The following is a 21,635-nucleotide window of genomic DNA, read 5'->3' on the forward strand; positions in this document are numbered from 1 at the left end:
ATGTTATATTTTTCTGATTATATTTTCCTGCTTCTGATTATATTTTTCTTATTTTTGGATATTTGTTTACGGTGTTATATTTGGTTTTGGGTGACATCTAGGGTACCCATGGAACAATGATGAGTAATTTATCCCAACCAATACACATTAGCCACATAAATAAACACATTTTTAAGTGGTATCTATGAACTATCTTAATCCCACCAACAAATTGTTCATTTTCATTGATTGGTGGGTAAATTACCCACCATTCTTCAAAGGTAATCTAGAAAAAACCTTGGTTTTGTGGTGAAACACTCATATTGGTTTATTTGAACTTCGCAAGAAATAAAAGCTTTCTTTCTTTCTAATGTTGATTTCAAGCATTATAACATTGACTGTCTTGTATTGTTGTTAGATGAACTTTCAGTTTCACTTTTGAGTATGCAGGTGAAGATTATGCTGTTGAAATGCACAATTGTTTTGTTACTCTTGACATTGTATTGTAGATGGAACTGTCTTTCTTCTGCCGTACCAAAAAATGTTGTAGTTGAAATGTTCTTGTTTAAGCTGCAAAATGACTGGATAAGTAATTTTTTAGTGTAAAGTGTATCTCATATTAAGTGGTTCATTTGAATCAGATTCTGTATTATTTATTTGTTGTGTAAATTTTAGCATTTGTTATACTGATCTAGAAAGAATGGAGAAACTTGCACGACCTTTAAAATCTAACCTTGACTAGGTGTGATATTGATCTGTTTTAAGAAATTAAGGTGAAATTACATATTTTTTAGTTTTCTTTTGATTTAAATGCATGGGTTTGAGACCTACTTAATAAATCTTAGGCTTTGTTTGGGAGTTTGGAGAGGAAGGGAGGGGAGGGTTTTGGAAAAAATGATGGAGCAAGTGGAAGGAATAAAAGACATTGGGAGGAGAGGGCTTTGAAGGTTCATTTTTTACTCGTGATAATCCCCCTCATTTGGGGAACTCAAAAATTATATTGGGGGAGGGTTTTGGGGGGTTACAGAGGATTTATATGAATTTTTCAAATTCAATCTATGTTGTTATAATATTCTTAAAATTAAAAAGCATATTAATCATAAGTATTAGTTTATCATAATTAAAATGTGAATTTTTGATCCATTTTTCTATATATTTTTAACCCTCCAAAGTCCTCCCCTCCCTTCTCCTCCAAACTCCCAAACAAAACCTTAAGAATAGGAAACTGTGTTTAACCCATAATTTATAGCCCGTTTGTTATAGCTTTTTTAAGAAAAAAAAAAAAAATCAGTTTTGCATCCGTTTGTTACAGATTTTAAATAAAATCTAAAAACTTCAATGTAGCAGCTTCTCAAAAAATAGATTGAACTAATTTTATAACAAAAAATCCATTTTATATAGTTATATCCAAACAAACTAGATTATTTGTTTTAAAAATTAAAAAAGTGATTTTTATTACGGTAAACAAATACAAAATAGATTCTGATTTTTCACAAAATCTCTAAAATATAATCTCTAACTTATTTTATGTCAAAATCACTTTTATTTTAATTTGTAACAAACGAGCTCTTAATCTCTCGTAATTAATTCCCCTCACCTCTCACCACACCATTAAACGAAGATTGTGTGTCAACCACAATGTATTGCTTGGAGAAGAATTGAACAATATAGGTTTATCGTGTTGATCAGAGTGGCGGAGCCACTCATGGACCAGTAAAGAGATTAATTTTTAATAAGTATATAGCAAATATTAAAATAAGAAGTTATATTATATTATGGTTCTTTTTTTAAAAAAAAAATCAATTAAATCTCAAAGGGGAATTGAACGAGTGCACCCATAGTCTTTCTAAAAATCTCCAAACCACTAAAGCAACAACCTTTCAACCACACATGTTGCGTTTATTCTTAATATATCTAATCTAATACCATTCACCAACTTATGTACAATTCTTTTTTAAATTTAAAATATGGTGTAATATAATAAAAATTATATAATATTTATGTTAAAATATTTTTAAAACCCGGTTTATATTATGTTTCATAGATAAAGATTATTGGTCACTAAAATTAACTAATAAAAAATATATAAAATTACACATTAAAATTGGCCCACCTCCAAATTTATTTTTAGCTCCGCTTGGTTGATCACACACTCTTGTTCATGTAATTACGACATGTTAACCACACAACCATCGCCACTCTCACTCTTGACCTTTTTCCGCCACACATACCCCTCCCGGTAAGGTGACAAATAGCTCAATCCATGTTTTAACTTGACCAAATTCTCTTGTAGGAGTAGACCAATGAATATCCATATGAGGCCGCAAGTGTATAAACATTGAACTTGAAGCGGAAATTTAAGGCCTTTTGAGGTTTACTCAAATAGCTCGTTAATCTTTCCAACAATGTTGTTTTTCAAAAGAATTATGCTCTTCACCCAACACATTTCGCTCGCACCCAGCAACCATGCCCAAAACGCCCATGCGCTAGTTAACTAGCACAAGTGTAAATTTGTGCGCATGTTAAGTGGCGTTGCACATGTTAAGTGGCGCAGGTGTAAATTAGTGCGAACATTAAGTGGCGCAAAGTGGCTACTTTTTTTAATTCATTCAATATGATTCAATAAATTATTTTATTTACTTTATTCAATATGGCGCAAAGTCTAAAATATTTTATTTATTCAATATGATTCAATAAATTATTTTATTTAGTCAATATGGCGCAAAGTCTAAACATAAATTCTATTTTATTTTATTTTATTCTAAATTATTTGGTCACTTTATTCTAATTTATTTATGCACTTAAAATAAATTCGATTTTATACTAATTCAATTTTCATTCTAATTTATTTATTCATTAAATGCAAAATTAGAAAATAAAATCGATTTTATTTATTCAATATTCATTTGTTCAATACATAAGCATAAACATAAAATAAATGCGAAAATAAATACAAATAAAAAACAAAATTAATAAAAATAACTCTCATTTTATTATTATGATTCAAACATTACATTATATAATACATATATTTTACCCTCTTCGGTATATGCCAATAGCTCTTGGGGAAAATAGTGATCCGTCCTGTTGGGGGAAAACGACATCAAGACCCCTTGAGTTAAATTTAAATTTGGTTCCTTTTATACCCCTGTATTGATTCTTTTTACCCACAGTTAAAAGATTTTAGGATTAAAATGAAACAAACCTAATTTTATCTCAAGGGATGATGTCTTTTTCTGCAACTTAACGAACCACTATTTCCTCCAAAAGCCACCGGTATTTACCTAAAGGGATATAAAGACCCTAGAGACTATAGAAACAAAGAAGAAGAAGAGAAAGAGGGGGAGAGAGTGGAAGGAGAAAATGTGAGGAAAAGAGGAAGTATGTGAGGGTTTTTATTGGTGGTATAAGGTATATGACACTTAATGAGGTCCAAAAACGTGAGAAAAACTTAAGAAAAACGTGTAAAATCCAATTAAAACCATTGACTACCGTCCAAGAAATGTTTGTGGTTCAGTTTTTACCACCGGCCAACTTGCGCAAGTTAACTCGCGCATAGGCTCAGTGGTGTGCGACTTAAGTCACACATAGATTATGAGGTGCACATGTTAAATATCGCTGCGTTACTTAACTCACGTAGGGTTATATTTGGAAAAAGTGCAGGATAAAGAGACAGAATTCTTTTCAAAATCAGAGCACTCTAAAAAAACAAATTCATTCCGGCTTCACCAAATAACTTCCATGGTAGGTAATACCGAACACACAGGACAACCAAGATTTACATGGATTAATTAAAATACGGTTTTAAATAGGAATAGTCACGTCTGCCTCTTTCTTTATTAGTCATATCGAATTTAGAAGTAACACACCACTTAAGAATAAAAGAGCTCTCACTGGTACCAAGCCAAGCTAGAGAGTCATAAAAGAGTTGTCATTAAACCGAACATATCTCTCATATATTGTCAAACCAACATTCATAATATATAGTACTTCACTAGATCTATAGATAAATTCTAAGCAATCTCCATAATTGAAAAATAAATAAGTACACATAGATATTTTATTTTCGTATAATTTTCATTGTATCATTGTAATACAACGACTCATCTACTTTAAACAATATCACAATTTGCAATTCCTTTTCAAATATTTCACGAGTCTAAAAATCATCGTATAAATATTTTCACAATAAACTCGTTGCATAAATAAAACAATAACCTATCGGTTAGAAGGAGATTTGTACTTGTATTAAGAATAATGTCAACTCAATTTTATTTAATCAAATACCATACTCATAAGGGATTATGCTAAAGAGTGCACTTGATGTATTAATGAAAATGATAAAAAAAAATAGAAATATTGTATTCGGAAATGGAGTAAAGCAATGAATTAAACTTTTTTAAAGTCGAAAACATCTTTGAATCTACTTTTGATTTTTGATTTTTTTTAAAATCTATTTTTGGTTTCCTTAACAAAAGACCTTAGAACACTTAACAACATAACATAACCCTATAAATTATCCTATTATCAATAGAAATGATATTTGTACAAATATTTTTTAACAAGTTTTAGAATAACTCTCATTTTCACTTTGATTATGTTTTATCTTTATTTTAATAGATAGACAAAATGACAAAAGTTACCATAAATTCACATAAAAAATTGAGTTGTGGAGATTTTCGTATTACTAATATTTATTTGTGTATTTTATATTATTAAAAAAATTTATTCAAATTTCAAACATTTTAATTTTACAAAGGGTAGAATTGGCAAATACTATGAAAGAAGCAAAGACGAGTCAGTCTGGTGTATAAATATGAGTGAGCACTGAGACATTGATCAGAAAATTAGGGTTCCACACTCCTTTCCTTTTGCTACTACTACTCTCTTTTTCTATTTCAAGATCTCGTTCATACTTTCATTCTTTGTTCCTCCCTCTCTCTCTAATCGCTAAGAGTATATGACAGTTGTTTTGGAGTGTGGATCTGGATGGATGGATGGATAGATCGATCTAGTAATTATATGAAACCAAAACCATAAACTCCAATTAATGTGGTGTTGAGTAGAGTTGTATGGAACGAAAGATGGGAATTTCTTGTTGAATTCTATTCATTCAATTTTCCCTCCCTCGTTCCATACATCATCTAGCCAATACTGTGTTAACAATTGTCTTTGGTGTGAGTCGGCATACTCTTTGCGGAACTGTAGTACTAATCCCTCAGACTTTTATTTTCTGAGTATTCCGAACATAAATCTGATTATTATTTTTCATTTGTTATACTACTATACTGAACTTAATAGAATATGGAGAATTTTGCACAATCATTTAAAGTTAGCCTTGATCTGGTTATATCAATCTGTGTTAATGAATATTTCAGTAGTTCTCACATTTTTTTTTTTTTTTTGTTTCATCCCTTGGAGAAACATTGACATATGCATTCTATATCGAGATATAATCAAATGCTAAAGTATTTTGGGACGAAAATTGCCGATCCAAGATTGTGACACTGCTAATTTAATAAAATCAATGGCCAGCGTAAAACATTTCAACCACCAAAACTGCTACTAGGGAGATAACAGAGTTGGCACCATATGCCCTTACACCTGAAGCAGGTGGTGGAGGAGTAGGTGCAGCAGGAGGCTCAGCTTTAGCTAGGTTAATCACTGGAGGAAGAGGTGGATCAACAACGTCTGCAACTTGTAGAGTTCTAGGAGGTTCATCTTTTGGTTTCAAAAGATCTGGAGCCATAGTTAAAAGATCACCAGGATGTGCTGGTAAGATGGCAAGCCCGTGATTCGGATCGCTACACGGGCTTTCTGCAAATTAGAAAATGGTACTTAAATCTCTTGGTACAATGAGGAAGGTTTATACAGTTTGCTTGAGTAATCTAAGAAAGCTAAACATATTGGTATTACTTACTCATAAATCTGTATGCAGTGGCTGGAAATTCGGTCACGATGCCATCAACAAGCTCCATGTAAGTAGCAATCTCAACATTTGGATCTGACCAAAAATCGAATGCCAGCGACAAGTATTCATTTTTGAGAATATGGACGAATACTGTTAGGTTTGCACCTTTCAACTCTTTAACAACATTTGTCAATCCTATCAACAACGAATTAGATCCTTTAATAACATCGAGTTTAGGAATATTCACTACTTCTGCGTACTTCTTAATTTCTTCCACTGTTTGTACTGGTATATCGTCTATTATATTTTCAATGAGCAACACCCTTTTGTAAGATGGGATATCCTTAAACTTGGATAGGACCGAACTGTCATCTGATTGGATGAAGACTTGTTGTGTGGCCTGCTTGTCAAAGGTAGCATTGCTCAAAGCAGCGGTGACAGCACCTACAATGTCAAGACCCTTCTTTGATGCGAGGTAAGCAGCATTCTGTGAAGCAAATAGAGTTAGTGCTTAGCATTAGTAGGAAATTTTCAAATAAAAGTAATATAGGGAATTGGCGATGTTGCTCACCTGTATGTGGATCAAAATGCCAAAAACTGCCTTTGTCTTGGCCAAATCCAAAAATTCAGGCAGGGTAACAAATTTACCGTTGTTCTTATTTGCTGGGTTTCTTTGAAACTCGTTGCCGAAAGGGTTGACCATTTGAGCTGAAAAGGGAAATATATACCATTTAAGTTCATTGTTGAAAAGTTGCAATTTAATATGAGCTAATGTTGTAAGGAAGTTTTTACGTTTTAATGTTTGAATCTCGGTCCATGTAAGATCAAAGGAGAAAATTCCATTTTTTGGTTGAAGTTCAGGGACACTGGAAGATCGAGCCATGAATTTAGGCAAAGCAGTGCTTATTTCTAAAAGATCTATGGTATTTGCGCAAAAGGCAATTCCATCTTTTGTCATTTGAACTGAGCAATCTATGATGTCAGCGCCATCGGTTATAGCTTGCTGATATGCAAGATCAGTGCTGCCTGGGTAAACACCACTTGATCCGTTGCTGCTTATGATTAATGTCGGTCCTACAAAAGCAAATGTATCGTTATAGACTTGTTTGTTCTTTGTTTTTTCATGTCATAACTGTAGGATTGAAGAAAACTTGACATTACTTATAATATATATACCTTTTTTGGGCAAAGTGTTGTTGTGCGCAAAGCACCCTGTAAAAAAAAACAATGTGAGAAAGGTTAGAAGAGTGATTTTGCTATTTTAGAAATAGATCATGAACTAAAAAGTTGGAGATTTCAGATTTGTTATCTCACCAATGGCATTTGATGCCGTAGTTGGGAAATCAGTGACAACACCGTCAACACTATCTCTACTGTCAATAAATTGAAGGTACTCAGCAGTAGGGTCATAGTTATAACTGTAACTTGAAAACAAATCATTAGCAAAACCAGAAGCATATACTTCTAGTCCTAATTTATGTGCATCAGCTACAAGTGTTGTGGGAAGTCCTAGATATTTGTCTGGTTTAACAGGCAATATGAATTCTTTTGGGACCATGATGCCTGATGCAAATGATTTGATTGCCACAAGATCCTTTATTATAATTCCGTATGGTTGTTTGGTTTGTGGTTCGACATCCATAGCGTTAAGAAGTTGAAAGACGACTTTGGTTGCTTTGTTTGGTTGCCTGGCGATACTCTTCAAGAAACCAATATCTGGAGATGAAACAAAGTCTACTGGAAGAGCTCTCAAAATCTCCAGAACAACTTCTACTGCTTTTTTGCCGTATTGGGTGTAGAAACCTGCATTCTGCAACAACAACAAAAAAACTGATCAACACGCAACACACTGATGAAAGAAAGAAGTAAAAGAATGAACTGCGGTGCTTCAGGATTTTCAATTTCAACAGAGGGAGAACCTGAACATTCAACCAAAACTTTGGTGGTGTTTTGGTACTTAGGAGAGCATCAACATTAGCAACTGGGAAAACACCATCGAAAAAATCGGGTCGAGAAAATATGGCTTGAGTCACTGGAAGTCATAGCAAAGAGAAACTTGAGTTATAAGTTCCAATGCTTAAATAAGCATAGCTAGTTATGACTTTTTGCAGTTCATCTATCTATTTAATATGCACGCACCAACAATCCTAGCAGTTATTTTATTTTCACTCTAAATGGCTCAATTTTTCAATATATAATCTACATTTTTCCCCTCATTAATTTTCTGGTTCCATCCATGTTTGTATGACAAGGTGTCCTAATAAGAAAATGCAATGAAGAGAATGTAAATTGATATAAGACTCACTTTTTACATCATTCTCAATCTGAACACCAGAGTAATCTGTAGAAAAGTGTCCTTGCACATCCCTCCCATTGATATTGTAAGTTTTCTGCTTAGGATCAAACATTTCTATAGTTGTTGAATTGTCAAGGGTAGCCCCAGTCACACAAAAGGCACCACCATCATTTGTCAGCTGAAGATTGCACAAGAAAATGCTTATGTCTTGTGATAGTTCAATTGCTTTCTCAGTACCTTCTGGAAAAAGTCCTGAAAAACCACCACGGGCTATTACAAGTGGTTCATTTCCTGCAAGGTATGATTTAAAGAATCAATATGCCGAGCATTACCAGAAGCAATGTTGTCGATCACAAATTATGGAAAATAGTGGTTTTTTTAACCGCTACACAACATTGTTATAGCGCGGTATATGACAACATTTGGTACTAAATAACATATTACAGAATAATTGCAATTTACCAACATTGATCAGAAGAACATCAAATGGAAACAAGGCAGAGAAACAAAGGTTTAGGATTACCAACCACTTAATGTTGACCATTTCTTGACAGGGATAGGATTAGGTACTACAGGTTGATGTGGAGCTATAGGATGATGATGAGGAACGGCAGGTTTTTGGGCCAACGTTGAATGAAGCAAAAATGAAAACAGAAACAACCTTCTGAGCATTTTTATTTTTTCCTGTCACAATTCAAAATCAATGTCAATCAAAACATGGAATTAGAATTACAATGAAAATATTAATTGGAACACAAGGCCTTCATTATGATATTTTTCATTGTTTGGAACACAACCTTTTAACGTTCATTTTGCAGTAAGATTTATTAACCTCGTGCATAAATATTGATATAATCTCATACATTAGTCAAAAGAAAATGATCTAAATGGAAACAGAAAATATGAAACATCATATGCATACCCAAAAATTAATGATCATCATATGTTATGTTATGTTTATTAGATTAGATGGATGAAACAGGCATTCCCTATGACAGTTTTTGCTCGTGAGGAAGACCCTCAAGGGAATGTGAGGGGAAAAAGGGAAGCAAATTGGAGAGTTAAATTATTGACTCAAATAAGAACAATTCTATTTATTTCCATCACAAGTTGAGGCGCATAAATAGCTGGTCAGGATTTCAATTCATAGGACAACCAATAACAATGTTATTATTAGAATCTAATTTCACATGTGGACTGTTTTTGGTTACTTTCCTTTTGTTAAAAACACAAAAATATTGTGCTAAATTGCGTGTTTTGATATTGTGGGGATACCTACCACACGGGGTTAGCTACTAAATCGCAGGCAGAGTTCCGTTTAATACATACAACTCATATTTTTGGTTCGTAAATACAATATAACTGTTTTTACGTGTAACTTATTTGTATTTTTTTTTTTTTTTGAATTAACCTTCTGATTTTAAGAAGAAATGAGATTGGTAATCTAAAGTTCCTCAGTCAGATAGGTAAGTTCAATTGCTATTTGATTTAATACAACTCTTAATTGTGGTTCGTAAATACAACACAATACAATACATGTCATTTTTTTTTTGTTTTCATAAGAAATGCTAACTTTATTTTTGACTAAAAAAAACCGTTAATTTATATCATCATTAATAATCACAATTTAAAATTTAGTATAAAATAGACGGGTGGATAGCTCAACTAGTTTGAACTATATGTTACTAGAGTGAGTAGTTATGGATTCCAATCAAGACAAAAGGGAAAAAAAAATTAACTCACCAATTACTCTTGTCATTGACCTTTGACCTTAAATGAATAAGAACAAAAGTAATTTGGATCGTGTTTATTCTCATTTTCTCACTCTAATTAACTTGTTAATAGTTGCACAAAGAAGTTCTGAAGTGTATATACCCCAATAAATCATCTATCAATGTGTATGTTTATTGAATGAAAACTAAAATGAACATGAAGACCTTTATGTTTCCTTCAAAAAAAAATAAAAAATGAAGACCTCTATGTTGCGATGAAATTATTGAAGTGAATTGCTGGCACACTTGTCTATCTCTATCAATTCCTTGGTGAAATTCTGAGTTTTTCACTATGATGACTGCCAAAGAGAACTGAATATTAGACTTAAAATAGGTGAAATATTCCTCTCCTTTTAGCAAATTATCATTTAGACGCAAGTTTTTGTTTTCACATGTCTTTTGCCTATTAATATGAAGTTAAAATCTTCTTGTACACCACCATCTATCATGAATGTGAAATTTACACTAAACAGATTACTGAAGGTCATTGGATTCTTGCATTCAATTAGTTAACCATACCGTATTACCACTTACTGATGGTGATTGGTGACAGTTTATAAGTTCCTATCATAGCAGAAGAGCTTTCTCAGTAGAATTATCATCCTTAAGGCTTAAACACCAATAATTCGAGTCAACTTTAATGTTTACTAAGAAAGCATTTGTTGGCCATTGCTTAGACCAAATTCAACAGAGAAAAAGTAAACAAATAAACAATGCTGTAAAATAACACATACTGAATTGTGAATTTTCAAAAAAACAGTAAGAACAAACACAATTTGAATATAAAATACCAACTTTACTAAAGTTCACATCTTCAGTCTATATGTACAAAACAAGCAAATACATGATGATATATATAGAAATCAAAACTAAATTGATCTGATTAGAGTTCCAAAGACCTTTATTCATGACATGAAATAAACACTACTTCAGAGGTGATTACATAACACTGTTCATAACCATACTTGTTTGTTTATTTATTTTCCAAACAGGGATTTGAACCACCAAATTCCTTTGGTGTCTTCAGGACCTTCTTGCTCAGGTGGAGTATCACTTTGTGGAGTCTTGCGCAGTTTGCTCACATCATACCCTTCTTCCTTAGCTTTCTGAACAAGCTCGTTGTAGATTTCTTCATCCAAATGGGGTTGCCTGCATAATATCTAGGAACCAAAATGATCCAAGTTATGGTAGGAAACTAACAAATCACTAGCAAAATATTCACAAGCCAAACAAATGCATTTTCATAATTTTAAATAAGTTGGAGTAATGGATTTGTGGTTATGTGATACCCTAATCATATATTAGGACGCAATTTAGTACACTTTATTTTTCATTGATTATAAAAGAAGTACTTTTTTGGTTTCCCACGGGTTCCCTCTAAGGAGGGAATCCTATTTGAGCCACTATCCGACACAAATTTTCGTTCGGCATGTTGTGGGTGTCTAGGCACTAGACCCATCCCCGTTGGTCTAAAGGAAGCAATTCAATCGGGATAGATCAAATTTACTTGATTACACAAGGTCATCGAATTACTTAGAAAGGTACATGAATATACATCATTGACATCTCTCTCTTACTCTCAATCTATCTATGAGCGGGTCAAATCAGAAAATTGCATCAAAGCACAAGCAAATGTGGCCAATACGGACACAATTGCAATTGTGAATGTGATGCCATTGTAAAACCTCTATAACCTTTGATTGGAGACTTCAATTTAGCACTAGCTAGCTAATTCCAGCAACAACAATACAATACAACATCAATTTGGCTCCTCTATATATAGTCCAGACTTCCCCATTACTCTACATTCCAAAATCTAATTTTTATGAAAAGCCCCTAAATTATCATATAATAGTTTACTAACCAAGTGAAAAATCAACCTAAATAACCTAATCCAATTAACATAATTAGAGATTCTGAATTATAATAACATAAATGGTTTCAAAACACATACATTCAGAAACTCAATTGAATTGAAAAAGTAAAACACATACCCAAAGATAATTCCTGCTAGGTTGTCCAATAAGAGCATAATGATAATCATGATCAAGGTGCAAAACCCAATAATCCCCAGTAACAGGAATGATAGGAAGCATTGGAGGAACATAGAATTTGACCTTAAGTTTAGCCTCATCACTATTAGGATCAGCTTTATAAGCAGTACCTTCAATGTAACTTCTTTTTCCACCACTCCAAGTCTCATTCAGAACATTCACAGTTCCATCATCTCTCAGAGTGTAGGTTGCTCTTGTGTTCTTACCATCACTTGGTTGAAACCTTGATGGAAAACACGCTATCTCGTACCACCGACCCATGTAACGCTTCAAATCCACACCTCTCGCAACATCCATTTCTTTGTTTGCCATTGTTGATGCTATCGAGGTTAGAAAGAAGAACAGAACAAAAGGGTTTCTTCGTGTTTTGGTGTTGGAACTTGGAAATGAATTAGGTTTTTCTGTGTGCTTTTGTAAAAAAGAATAACGTGGGTTTGGAGCTTTGACGTGGAGATGTCTGGTCCTTACACGTGTCAAACAGAATCCTATGACAATAGATAGGATGACCGTTTCTTCTCGAATATTATCGTAATCCAAGAGAGAGAGAGAGAGAGAGAGAATGCTTGCTTCCTCATCAAGAAATGGAGAGTGGACCAATGTGTCAATTTCAACTGCTTATTATGACTTCAAAGAAACTACTTATCTTTCTTCATTGACATATAGGTAGTCCGTTTACAACCACAATGAGCTAGTTTGTGACTAAAAATATCTCTTCAGTAATCATAATTTTTTCACATAACTTTTATGGTGGCTATGGTGAAAGCTCAATCAAGTTCTTTCATTGGTGGAGTGTAAAAAAATTACCATTGGATTTAATCAAGGATCTAGATCTATTAAAAACAAAAATGATAACACCTATACATTTTCAAATACAATTCTCTCGCCCTGATATAGATAGACAAAAGGAAAAAACTATTATAAACTCAGAAACAAATTACCTGAATTTGAATTCAAGTGATGACGTTCGGCCTAATAATTTTAAGATTTTTTAAAGTTGAGATAGAACTTGTGGATCCACACACAATTCAATCTACTCTATTTTTCCATCATCCTCTTAAACTTGCCATTAGATTTTAAGATTTTTTAGAAGGTCTGTATTTAACAACTTTTTAGTTATATGTTTGCTAAAACACACCTTAATAAAAACTAGTGGGTGTATCCTAGCAAACCCCATATATATATATATATATATATATATATATATATATATATATATATATATATATATATATATATTTTCTTAACAAATCAACCGCAATAATTTGTAATTGTTGAGTTTGCATTCATTTGATATATCACGTATAAAGTAATACTTTCACTTTGCAGTTTGCACTCTCTATCAGTGGAACATCTTAGTGAAAGACGTTGTGATCCGATTTCAGTATTCCTGTCTCAAATTAAGTGTTTGTAAACATTATTTCGTCATATTATTTTGATTTTCAACAGGTATATATGTTTGGTAGTTTGAGAGGGTGCTGTTGGAAAAGAGATAGAGTTGGTAATCTAACTCAATCACACTCCACAACAATGATATGAACGAATGCTCCCTACCCATACCTTTCCCACATCAACCATGTGTAGAGTGATGTAGTACTAGTACGTAGATAAAGGATAAATCATGGGATCCCCACTGCTCAGCAAAAGAGATATTCAACAACGAAAAAGGAAAAGTAAACAACTAATCTTTGGAGTAGAATATCAAACATTGATTCTCACCAACAATAAGTTAACAACTCCTTACACAATTTGAGTATCAAATACCAACTTATCTATAGTTTGTTTACAGAACAAACCAATACACGCATTACAATTTACAAATATATCCAAACTAAATTGATCCATATTATTTATGACTTGAAATTAACACTTCTTCAGCCTGATTACATAATATTGTTCATGTCATGACCATAACTATTTATTTATTTATTTCCCAAACAGGCATTTGTGTCTTGAGGACCTTCATCTTACTCAGGTGGAGGATCACTCTGTGGAGTCTTGTGCAATTTACTCACATCATAGCCTTCTTCCTTAGCTTTCTCAACAAGCTGGTTGTAGATTGTTTCATCCAAATGGGGTTGCCTGGATAGTATCTAGGGACCAAAATAATCCAAGTTATTGTATGAAGGAACATTAGTATACACACATGATGAAAGATTCAATTTGGTCCTTCATAGTTTTATCACAGTTCAATTTAGCCTTGACAAAATTAAAACTTAAAGTATTTTCTGACATTTTTGCACTGCGGACAAAACAAATTAGTCTCTCTCAGTCTCTCATAATGAGTCAAAGACTAATTGTCTCTGATATAAAAAATGTAATGAACAACTTTTGATTTTATTTTCGTCAAAGATTAAATTGAGCCACGAAAAAATTGCGAGTGATCAAATTGGGCGTTCACTCGCTATATAAATAGAGTGAAGATCATTTGTGGTGCTTGAAAAAAAAATGTGAAGCTCAATTTAATCCTTAAATAAAACAATTTTTAGTCATGTAAAAAATAAATTTAACAACTTAGTCTTTAGCTAAACATTTTCATATCTATGATTTAGTCAATCATAGCTAGATTGTCTAGGTTTATTGTTTTCAATCATGTACTAAGAAGTCGTTTCTAGTATTTTTGTTAGACACAATATTTGTGGTAACCACAACTAATCTTTCTTTCTCTATGAAGCTATGACACAGACACGGATGCTGCACATACACAGATACGACATTGAACATAAACATGCTATAATAAATTTAAAAAAATGAATTAATTAAATATAATCACATGTGTCGGATGTAACTTGGTGTCAATGCCTAATTTAACATGAAAAGGCAAAGTTAGAGATAGGGTTGCTTACCCAAAGAAATTTATTGGTAGGCCCGCCAATGAGAGCATATTGATAATCTTCATCAAGGTACAAAATCCAGTAATCTCCAACAGCAGGAATAATTGGCAAGAATGGAGGAACATAGAATTTGACCTTGAGCTTAGCTTCATCACTTTTGGGGTCAGCCTTATAAGCACTTCCTTCTATAGAGGTTCTTTTACCATTATTCCAAGTCTCATTGAGAACATGAACAGTCCCATCACTGTTTAGAGTGTATGTGGCTCTTGTGTTCTCTCCATTTTTGGGCTGAAAGAATGAAGGGAAAGAAGCTATTTCGTACCATCGACCCATGTACCTCTCCAAGTCTACACCCTTCACAACCTCCTTGTCCTTCCCTACGGTGTTTCCCATTTTTTGCTGTGTGGATGTTATTGCTTCCTCTATTTCAGGTATAGAGACACAATATAATAGAACAGAACAAGGGTTAGTTAGCACTTATCAGATTGGAGTAACTTTCCAAGGTTTTCTTTGTGTTTTATTATATGGTCCTAGGTATGAGTTTATATTCTAGTTTTGAATGTTAATTTTGATAAGGTTCTGTTCATTTAATTTATTGAGACGTTTGGGCCTTACACGTATACAATATAAATTTGTGTGGTTTTCTATTTTTCTAATAAAGGAAAATAACTATGATTGCAAAATGCCAAAATTACGTCCTTTAATTTCATGTGTGAAGCCTTGAAACCAAAGAGACGATACTTCTTGATCAAGAAATGTATAGTGGACCTATGTGTCCATCTCAATCAAGTGTTTGAAGCTGAACTGATGCCATATTCGATGAATTTAAAGAAACATCTTACCATTTTTCATGATAAGAATAAAGAATAATAACAATGATATTATTATTGAATAATTTGTCTATAATTTGAGTAGAACATAAAGGTGCCATCGATATAGCCCATCCATTCGTCCACTGAATGTATGTACATTCAACCCGTATATAAGAAATTGTCTCACAAAATGAGTGCATATAGTGCATGTTTGTTGACGGAATTTTCTACGTAGACTTCTTCTGATTGGTGTAGTTTTTATTTTGATAAAAACTGATTAGTGTAATTTTTTAAATTTTTCTTTTAGTCAAGTAGTCTAATAGCCGAAACTATTTTGATAAAAATTAATTAGTGTAATTTTTTTAATTCTTTTAGTTAAGTAGTTTAATGGTGAAAGCTCGCATATTTTAAATGTGAAGAAGTAGAATGTCTGAGTTCGAACCTTTAACTCATATATATATTATATATTGTCCATACCAACTGATTTATGTTCTCATTTAATATAATTTTATCATAACAAAATGGGTTGAACGTACCTGATATATTCCCTCTAAGCCCATCATATTTTTGTGATACATTAATTAATAAGTTTTGGGAATCTCATCTCAACATGTAAATTTTATGAGGTACATTTTCTCCTACAACAATAAAATAAAACCAAGCATCTTCAATGGAAAATCATTTATTTAACCAGAGCTTCAATCTATTAAAGACCCTCATTGGAGGAAGAAAAAAGTAGATATCTATTAGTTATCGACAATTATATAAAAACTCTTTTTCTTCAGCAACTAACGGGTTCTACGATTGAAATAGAAAACAAAGTAGATAAAAGTTGATCTCACAATCACAAGTTCATGTGATTCCATAGTTTTAAAACTCGGCTCGGTCATCGACTCGGCAGGTGTACTGGGTCACTGAGTCAATGATCGAACCACTGAGTCACTGGTTGAACCGCATGACTGAAACAGATTAAATCGGATAACTCGGGTAGAACACTCGGTCTTAAGGTTAAATTTGTATAAGTATTTAACTATATTAAATCATATTGAATCGATGACTCGACAACTTAAAAACGAAGTGTAATATATATTTCAATATTTGTAGTTATATTTTGTTGAGTGAAAGTAAACTTTGTTTTGCATTAATATTAATATTTTTTTGGGTAGTGTATATGTTAATATTAATATTAGGCTTAATTCATTGTATGATCCCTTAACTTAATTCTTTTTTTTGAATTGGTCCCATAACTATTGAACGTTTCAAAATGGTCCTTTATATTTGTTTTAGTCATCAATTTGATCCTATTTTATTAATTTTAAATCCAACAAAAAGAAGACTGTTGGATAAAGGAGGTCCATTGGATCTAACCATGTATCACCAACACATAATTTAAATTACTTTCTTCCTCATCTTCATATAACCATCATCAACCTTCATGAAAACCCAGAAAAATCATTAATCAAACCAGCAACTAACAAACACAAAATATCAAATCCAATCATGAATGATAAGGGCGATGAGAAAAGTTATGTTGATAAACATCATTAGCAATGTTATTTGATTTCAAATGCTTCAATTACTTTCGCGATTAATTGTGCTTTCATAAATGAGTATCTCTGAATCATAAAACAAAACACAATTATTCAATTATTGAAATTAGAAAATGGAATAATAATGATATGGTGAATAATTAATACCATGTCGCCGATTTCACTATAGAACTCCAGAACTCTCTGCATCTTTTTCACCATTTCCGTTTACTTAATTCACTCTCACGCACTTTGAAAAACCACCGGTTGTCTTGTGTTCGTTCATAGCATTTTTATTTTTGTTTAGTACGAAAAATATTTGGAGGCACAAATTTTTTTTTGAACAAATAAAAATGATATTTTGTGTTTGTTAAGTTGCTGGATTTGATTCATGAATTTTCTGGGTTTTCATGAATGTTGATGATGGTTATATGAAGAAGATGAAGATGAGGAAGAAATCAATATAAATTATGTGTTGGTAATACATGGTTAGATCCAATGGACCTCCATTATCCAACGGTCTTCTTTTTATTGGATTTAAAATTAATAAAATATGATCAAATTGATGACTAAAACAAAGATAAAGGACCATTTTAAAACGTTTAATAGTTATGGGACCAATTCAAAAAAAAAGAATTAAGTTATGGGACCTTATGATAAATTAAGCCTTAATATTAATATAATATGTATATTACAAAAAATTGATGTGCTCTTTTTTTAGAAAAAAGGGAAAAATGCGGATGTATAATATATATAATTTGATTCATAACTTATTAAAAAAAAAAAAAATTGATTCATAACATGATACAATAGGCAAGATGGTGCAATTTGACAACGTCGATTTTGAAACAGACTCTAAGTTGATAGCTGATGCTTTCCTTTCTACTAGGAATGACTTGTCCAAATTTAGCTGTATTATTTCCTCCTGTCGTTCTTTGTTCAGCACTTTCTTTTCTAACTCTAGGGTGAAGTTTGTTAAGCGATAAGCCAACGTAGTTGTTCATGCTCTTACAAGAGAGGTCACGTCTTTAGCTAGTCCCGCCGTTTATTTTGATATACCCAATTGTATTGAAATTTTTATTATTAATGAAATGCTATTTTTCCTAAAATAAATAAAAAAGGCAAGATGGTGCGGTGGTCAAGTTCCTTGTTACAAACCATGAAGTATATGGTTCGATTCTATTCACACAAGCTGCAATTTTTTTTCAAATTCAGTAATAAATATTTCTTAAATCGGTTTGATTCGAAAACCGGCCGAGTCACCGGTTCTGTTTGGTTTTCAGCGAGTCTTATCGGTATACCCACCGGTTCACAGTTGGACCGGTTCGACCGGACAGTCTGAGCCGAGTTCTTTTTGTCAATTTCTTTTTTATTTATTTTTTAAATACATATGTTAAAGTCCTTAATAGTGGACTTATTTAAGGACTTTTTTTTTAGTATAACACCATGAAGTCATTGAGTCGTTAATAAATACTTTTATTTAAAAATTATAAATAAATGACGTGTATATGACCTATTTAAAGACTCATTTTAATTTACTATTATTGTGGATGCTGTTAGTATTTTTGGACAACAACACGTTTTCTCTCCTTGTAGACGTGTATTTATGAAATCATGTATGGAGCGTGGAGTTAGACTAAACCCATGATATATCTGACTTTCCTTTTTGATTTGTGTAGGGGATGATGATTCAACCGCGAAGCTATATTTTTTTTAAGGGGTCAAATATAAATAATTTTTTAGGTAACGAGAATTATCTATTTTAAAATATTATTTGTTTGTTCAATATAAGGGTTAAATATTTTAAATTTCTATAAAACTAGGTAGCAAGAAATCAAATATATACATAATTGGATATTTTTTTTTTTTTTTTTTTAACAAACTAAAATGAGATATGATATTAACCAAAGTGATTCGCCTCGTATAAGGTGTGCAAGAGGCCAACCACCCAAAAAGTATTTACAACATCAAGGTGCCCAAAACAAAGAGGCACCACCATAAAGCAAAAAATTACAAGTGAACACCCATGCACAAAAGCGGATGTTTCCACCAATCATGATAACTGTAGCTAAATGACATCTGTTTCGATTTCAGCCATAAAAAGGAGTGCAATTTAACCTTTTCAATAAGGGTCGATGGAGGAGAAACCGTATTTTGGAAGACACGGTTATTCCTTTCCTTCCACAACACCCAAGCGGAGGCACACCAAATAATTTTCAAGAATAAATGAGTAAATCTAGGCAGACCCGCCATGTAACGCCCTAGTCGATTTATTTAATTATTTTGATTTATGTGGAGTCTACATATATATTTATATATATGATTTTTGGTGATTTATGTGGTGTGATATATTTTATTATATGGTTGATTTTAATATTATGTGATTAAGTGAGAAATAATAATTATTTTGGAGTTTGGGGAGTTAATAGAATTTATTAAAATTAATGGAGAGTTAAGTGAAAATAAAGGGAGTTAAGTAAGAGGAAGTTAGGAAAATAGATGTCAGAAACAGTTTTTACGTGAAACCAACTTTTGGAAGAAAGGGAGAGAAGAACAAGTGGAACCCAGGAACCAAATTGCTGTGCATTTCTTTCTGCAATTCTAAGGTAAGGGTGAGGTTTACTTCAGTAGTATAGATTTCAATTTCTGATTTTGAGTTTAACAGTGTTCTGGTGAAAATTGGGAAATTATGGGTTTTGTGAGAATTGATGATTTTGGGGTAGAGAATGTAGTTCTGGTGTTAGAAATAGTCTCTGAATGTATACAGTAAGTCAATTTACATCTATAAACTAATTTGGGGAGTGAATTGAAGAAAAATGGGATTTTGGGGAAAAACCTGTTTTCTGCCCGTACAGAAGTTCATCGCTCGCCTCGCGAGTAGCTGTGCTCGCCATGGCGAGTGAGCAACTTCATAGCTCGCCTCGCGAGCAGACCAACTCACCGTGGCGAGCAAGCCAGATCAAAACTTGATTTTTGAAATGTTGTTATAAGATGTTTTGGGGATGGTTTAATGTGCATAAATGATTTTAATGATGACTGGAGCAAATTTTAGGTTAAAAAGATGAATAGGGAGCTTAGACTTGAGGTCTGAGTGAGAAAAATGTCATAATTCCCGAGAGCACCTATTTTTCACTCGCCCTCGAGTTCGCCTTGAACTCGCCATGGCGAGCAACCAGTTTTGTGAACTCGCCATAGCGAGCAGATGTGCTCGCGAGGCGAGCTACCCAGTTTTGTGTGCTGATTTTCTTGCATGAATGGTAGTGATTGAGTGTTGTTGTTTTAAGCATAGTTATATTTAATTGTGCATATTTCTGGATGGTTGGATCTTTACCGGATGTTGTTGCTGATGACTGTGATGTATGCTAAAATTATTGAATCATACATGTTGTTTAAGTGGAGTCATATGGAGTATGTATGCATGGTCAAGTTTGTTATACCCTGTTTTTGGACCTAAAAATACTGGGCCCAATTTCATTTCAAACTTTGTCAATTATCAAATTTCAACTGCACAGTTCAATTTGTCTCTGCCTCGCTGTATTTCCAATCACAATTTTACCTATGTTTTTCTTGCATAAAACCTTTTGAAATGTCTTTACTTGTCTTGTAAGTCATTCAAAAGTGTCTTTGAATCATTACATTGTTTTTACCACAGTTTATTTCAAAATTTGCAAAAAGTAGTACAGAAGGGTATTTTGGTCATTTCCTGCAGTGGGGCCCATTTTCATCCTTGTGACTGTCTCTGAGTCTTTTCAGATTGTTTTTTACATTTCATCAGTAAACCTTGTTAAATTCATTTCAAACTTGCATCTGAGTCAGTGTCAAGTCAATTTGAGTCTGTTTAGGTCAATTTTAGCCCTAGGGGCATTTTGGTCATTTCACACAAAATTTTGGCATAGAGAGGTTACTTTGAAGTACCTCATTTAGGCCATTGGTTCGTTTTAGTCCGTTTTGTCAATTTTATTTGTGTTCCGCTTTACGTTTGGTCAAATTACCAATTTTATTTTTATTTGTATTGTTTTTATTATTTTTGCATTTTTGGTCCTCGAAAAGGTCCAAAATTGCACTTCAGTCCAGTTTCTTTTCCAATTTTCATTTCAGTCCAGTTTCTTTTCCAATTTTCATTTCAGTCCTTTTTGTCAATTGCAGTTTAGTCCTCAAGTTCTTATTTTTGCAGAAAAGTCCAAAGTTCATTTTTTAAGTCCAAATCCGTGCCTCTTTCATACAAGTTCAGATGCCACATGTCAGTTTCCTATTGGTTCCAATGCACACATGTCAGCTATATAAGCATTAAGTCAGATTTCAGAAGCAATAATCACACGCCACATCACAAACAGAAATCACACTCTCTCTCCTTGCAGTTACAGATCAAAATCATCAAGCTCATCAAGAACACAAGAACCCTAGAAATTTCCAGAACCAAATTCATACACAAATTCATTGATTTTTACATC

The 21,635-nt window shown here is 32.8% G+C and overlaps 3 protein-coding genes and 1 long non-coding RNA gene across 4 annotated transcripts; 1 reads left to right on the plus strand and 3 right to left on the minus strand.

Moving 5' to 3' along the window:
- Positions 1 to 5,464: 5,464 nt before the first annotated feature.
- On the minus strand, positions 5,465 to 8,926 carry LOC11436322 (glycerophosphodiester phosphodiesterase GDPDL6). Its single transcript, XM_003610322.4, has 9 exons — positions 8,714 to 8,926; positions 8,196 to 8,477; positions 7,810 to 7,922; positions 7,205 to 7,700; positions 7,067 to 7,102; positions 6,683 to 6,964; positions 6,462 to 6,598; positions 5,900 to 6,377; positions 5,465 to 5,796 (listed from the first exon to the last, which is right to left on the minus strand). The coding sequence occupies exons 1-9, from the start codon at positions 8,856 to 8,858 to the stop codon at positions 5,504 to 5,506; spliced, it is 2,262 nt and encodes a 753-aa protein (XP_003610370.2). The 5' UTR covers positions 8,859 to 8,926; the 3' UTR covers positions 5,465 to 5,503.
- On the plus strand, positions 5,916 to 7,115 carry LOC120580316 (uncharacterized). The gene is made up of 2 exons (XR_005646037.1): positions 5,916 to 6,047; positions 6,249 to 7,115. It is a non-coding gene; the product is annotated as an uncharacterized lncRNA (long non-coding RNA).
- Positions 8,927 to 10,718: 1,792 nt separating the features above from the next.
- LOC11427119 (temperature-induced lipocalin-1) lies at positions 10,719 to 12,414 on the minus strand. The gene is made up of 2 exons (XM_003610323.4): positions 11,953 to 12,414; positions 10,719 to 11,118 (listed from the first exon to the last, which is right to left on the minus strand). Exons 1-2 carry the CDS (start codon positions 12,322 to 12,324, stop codon positions 10,936 to 10,938), a joined length of 555 nt encoding a protein of 184 aa, XP_003610371.1. The 5' UTR covers positions 12,325 to 12,414; the 3' UTR covers positions 10,719 to 10,935.
- Positions 12,415 to 13,696: 1,282 nt separating this feature from the next.
- Positions 13,697 to 15,374, minus strand: LOC11436323 (temperature-induced lipocalin-1). The gene is made up of 2 exons (XM_003610324.4): positions 14,856 to 15,374; positions 13,697 to 14,102 (listed from the first exon to the last, which is right to left on the minus strand). Exons 1-2 carry the CDS (start codon positions 15,234 to 15,236, stop codon positions 13,977 to 13,979), a joined length of 507 nt encoding a protein of 168 aa, XP_003610372.1. The 5' UTR covers positions 15,237 to 15,374; the 3' UTR covers positions 13,697 to 13,976.
- Between the last annotated feature and the right edge of the window lie 6,261 nt (positions 15,375 to 21,635).

Source organism: Medicago truncatula, chromosome 4, assembly GCF_003473485.1.
Source record: "Medicago truncatula cultivar Jemalong A17 chromosome 4, MtrunA17r5.0-ANR, whole genome shotgun sequence".
In the NCBI taxonomy this organism is placed as follows: domain Eukaryota; kingdom Viridiplantae; phylum Streptophyta; class Magnoliopsida; order Fabales; family Fabaceae; genus Medicago; species Medicago truncatula.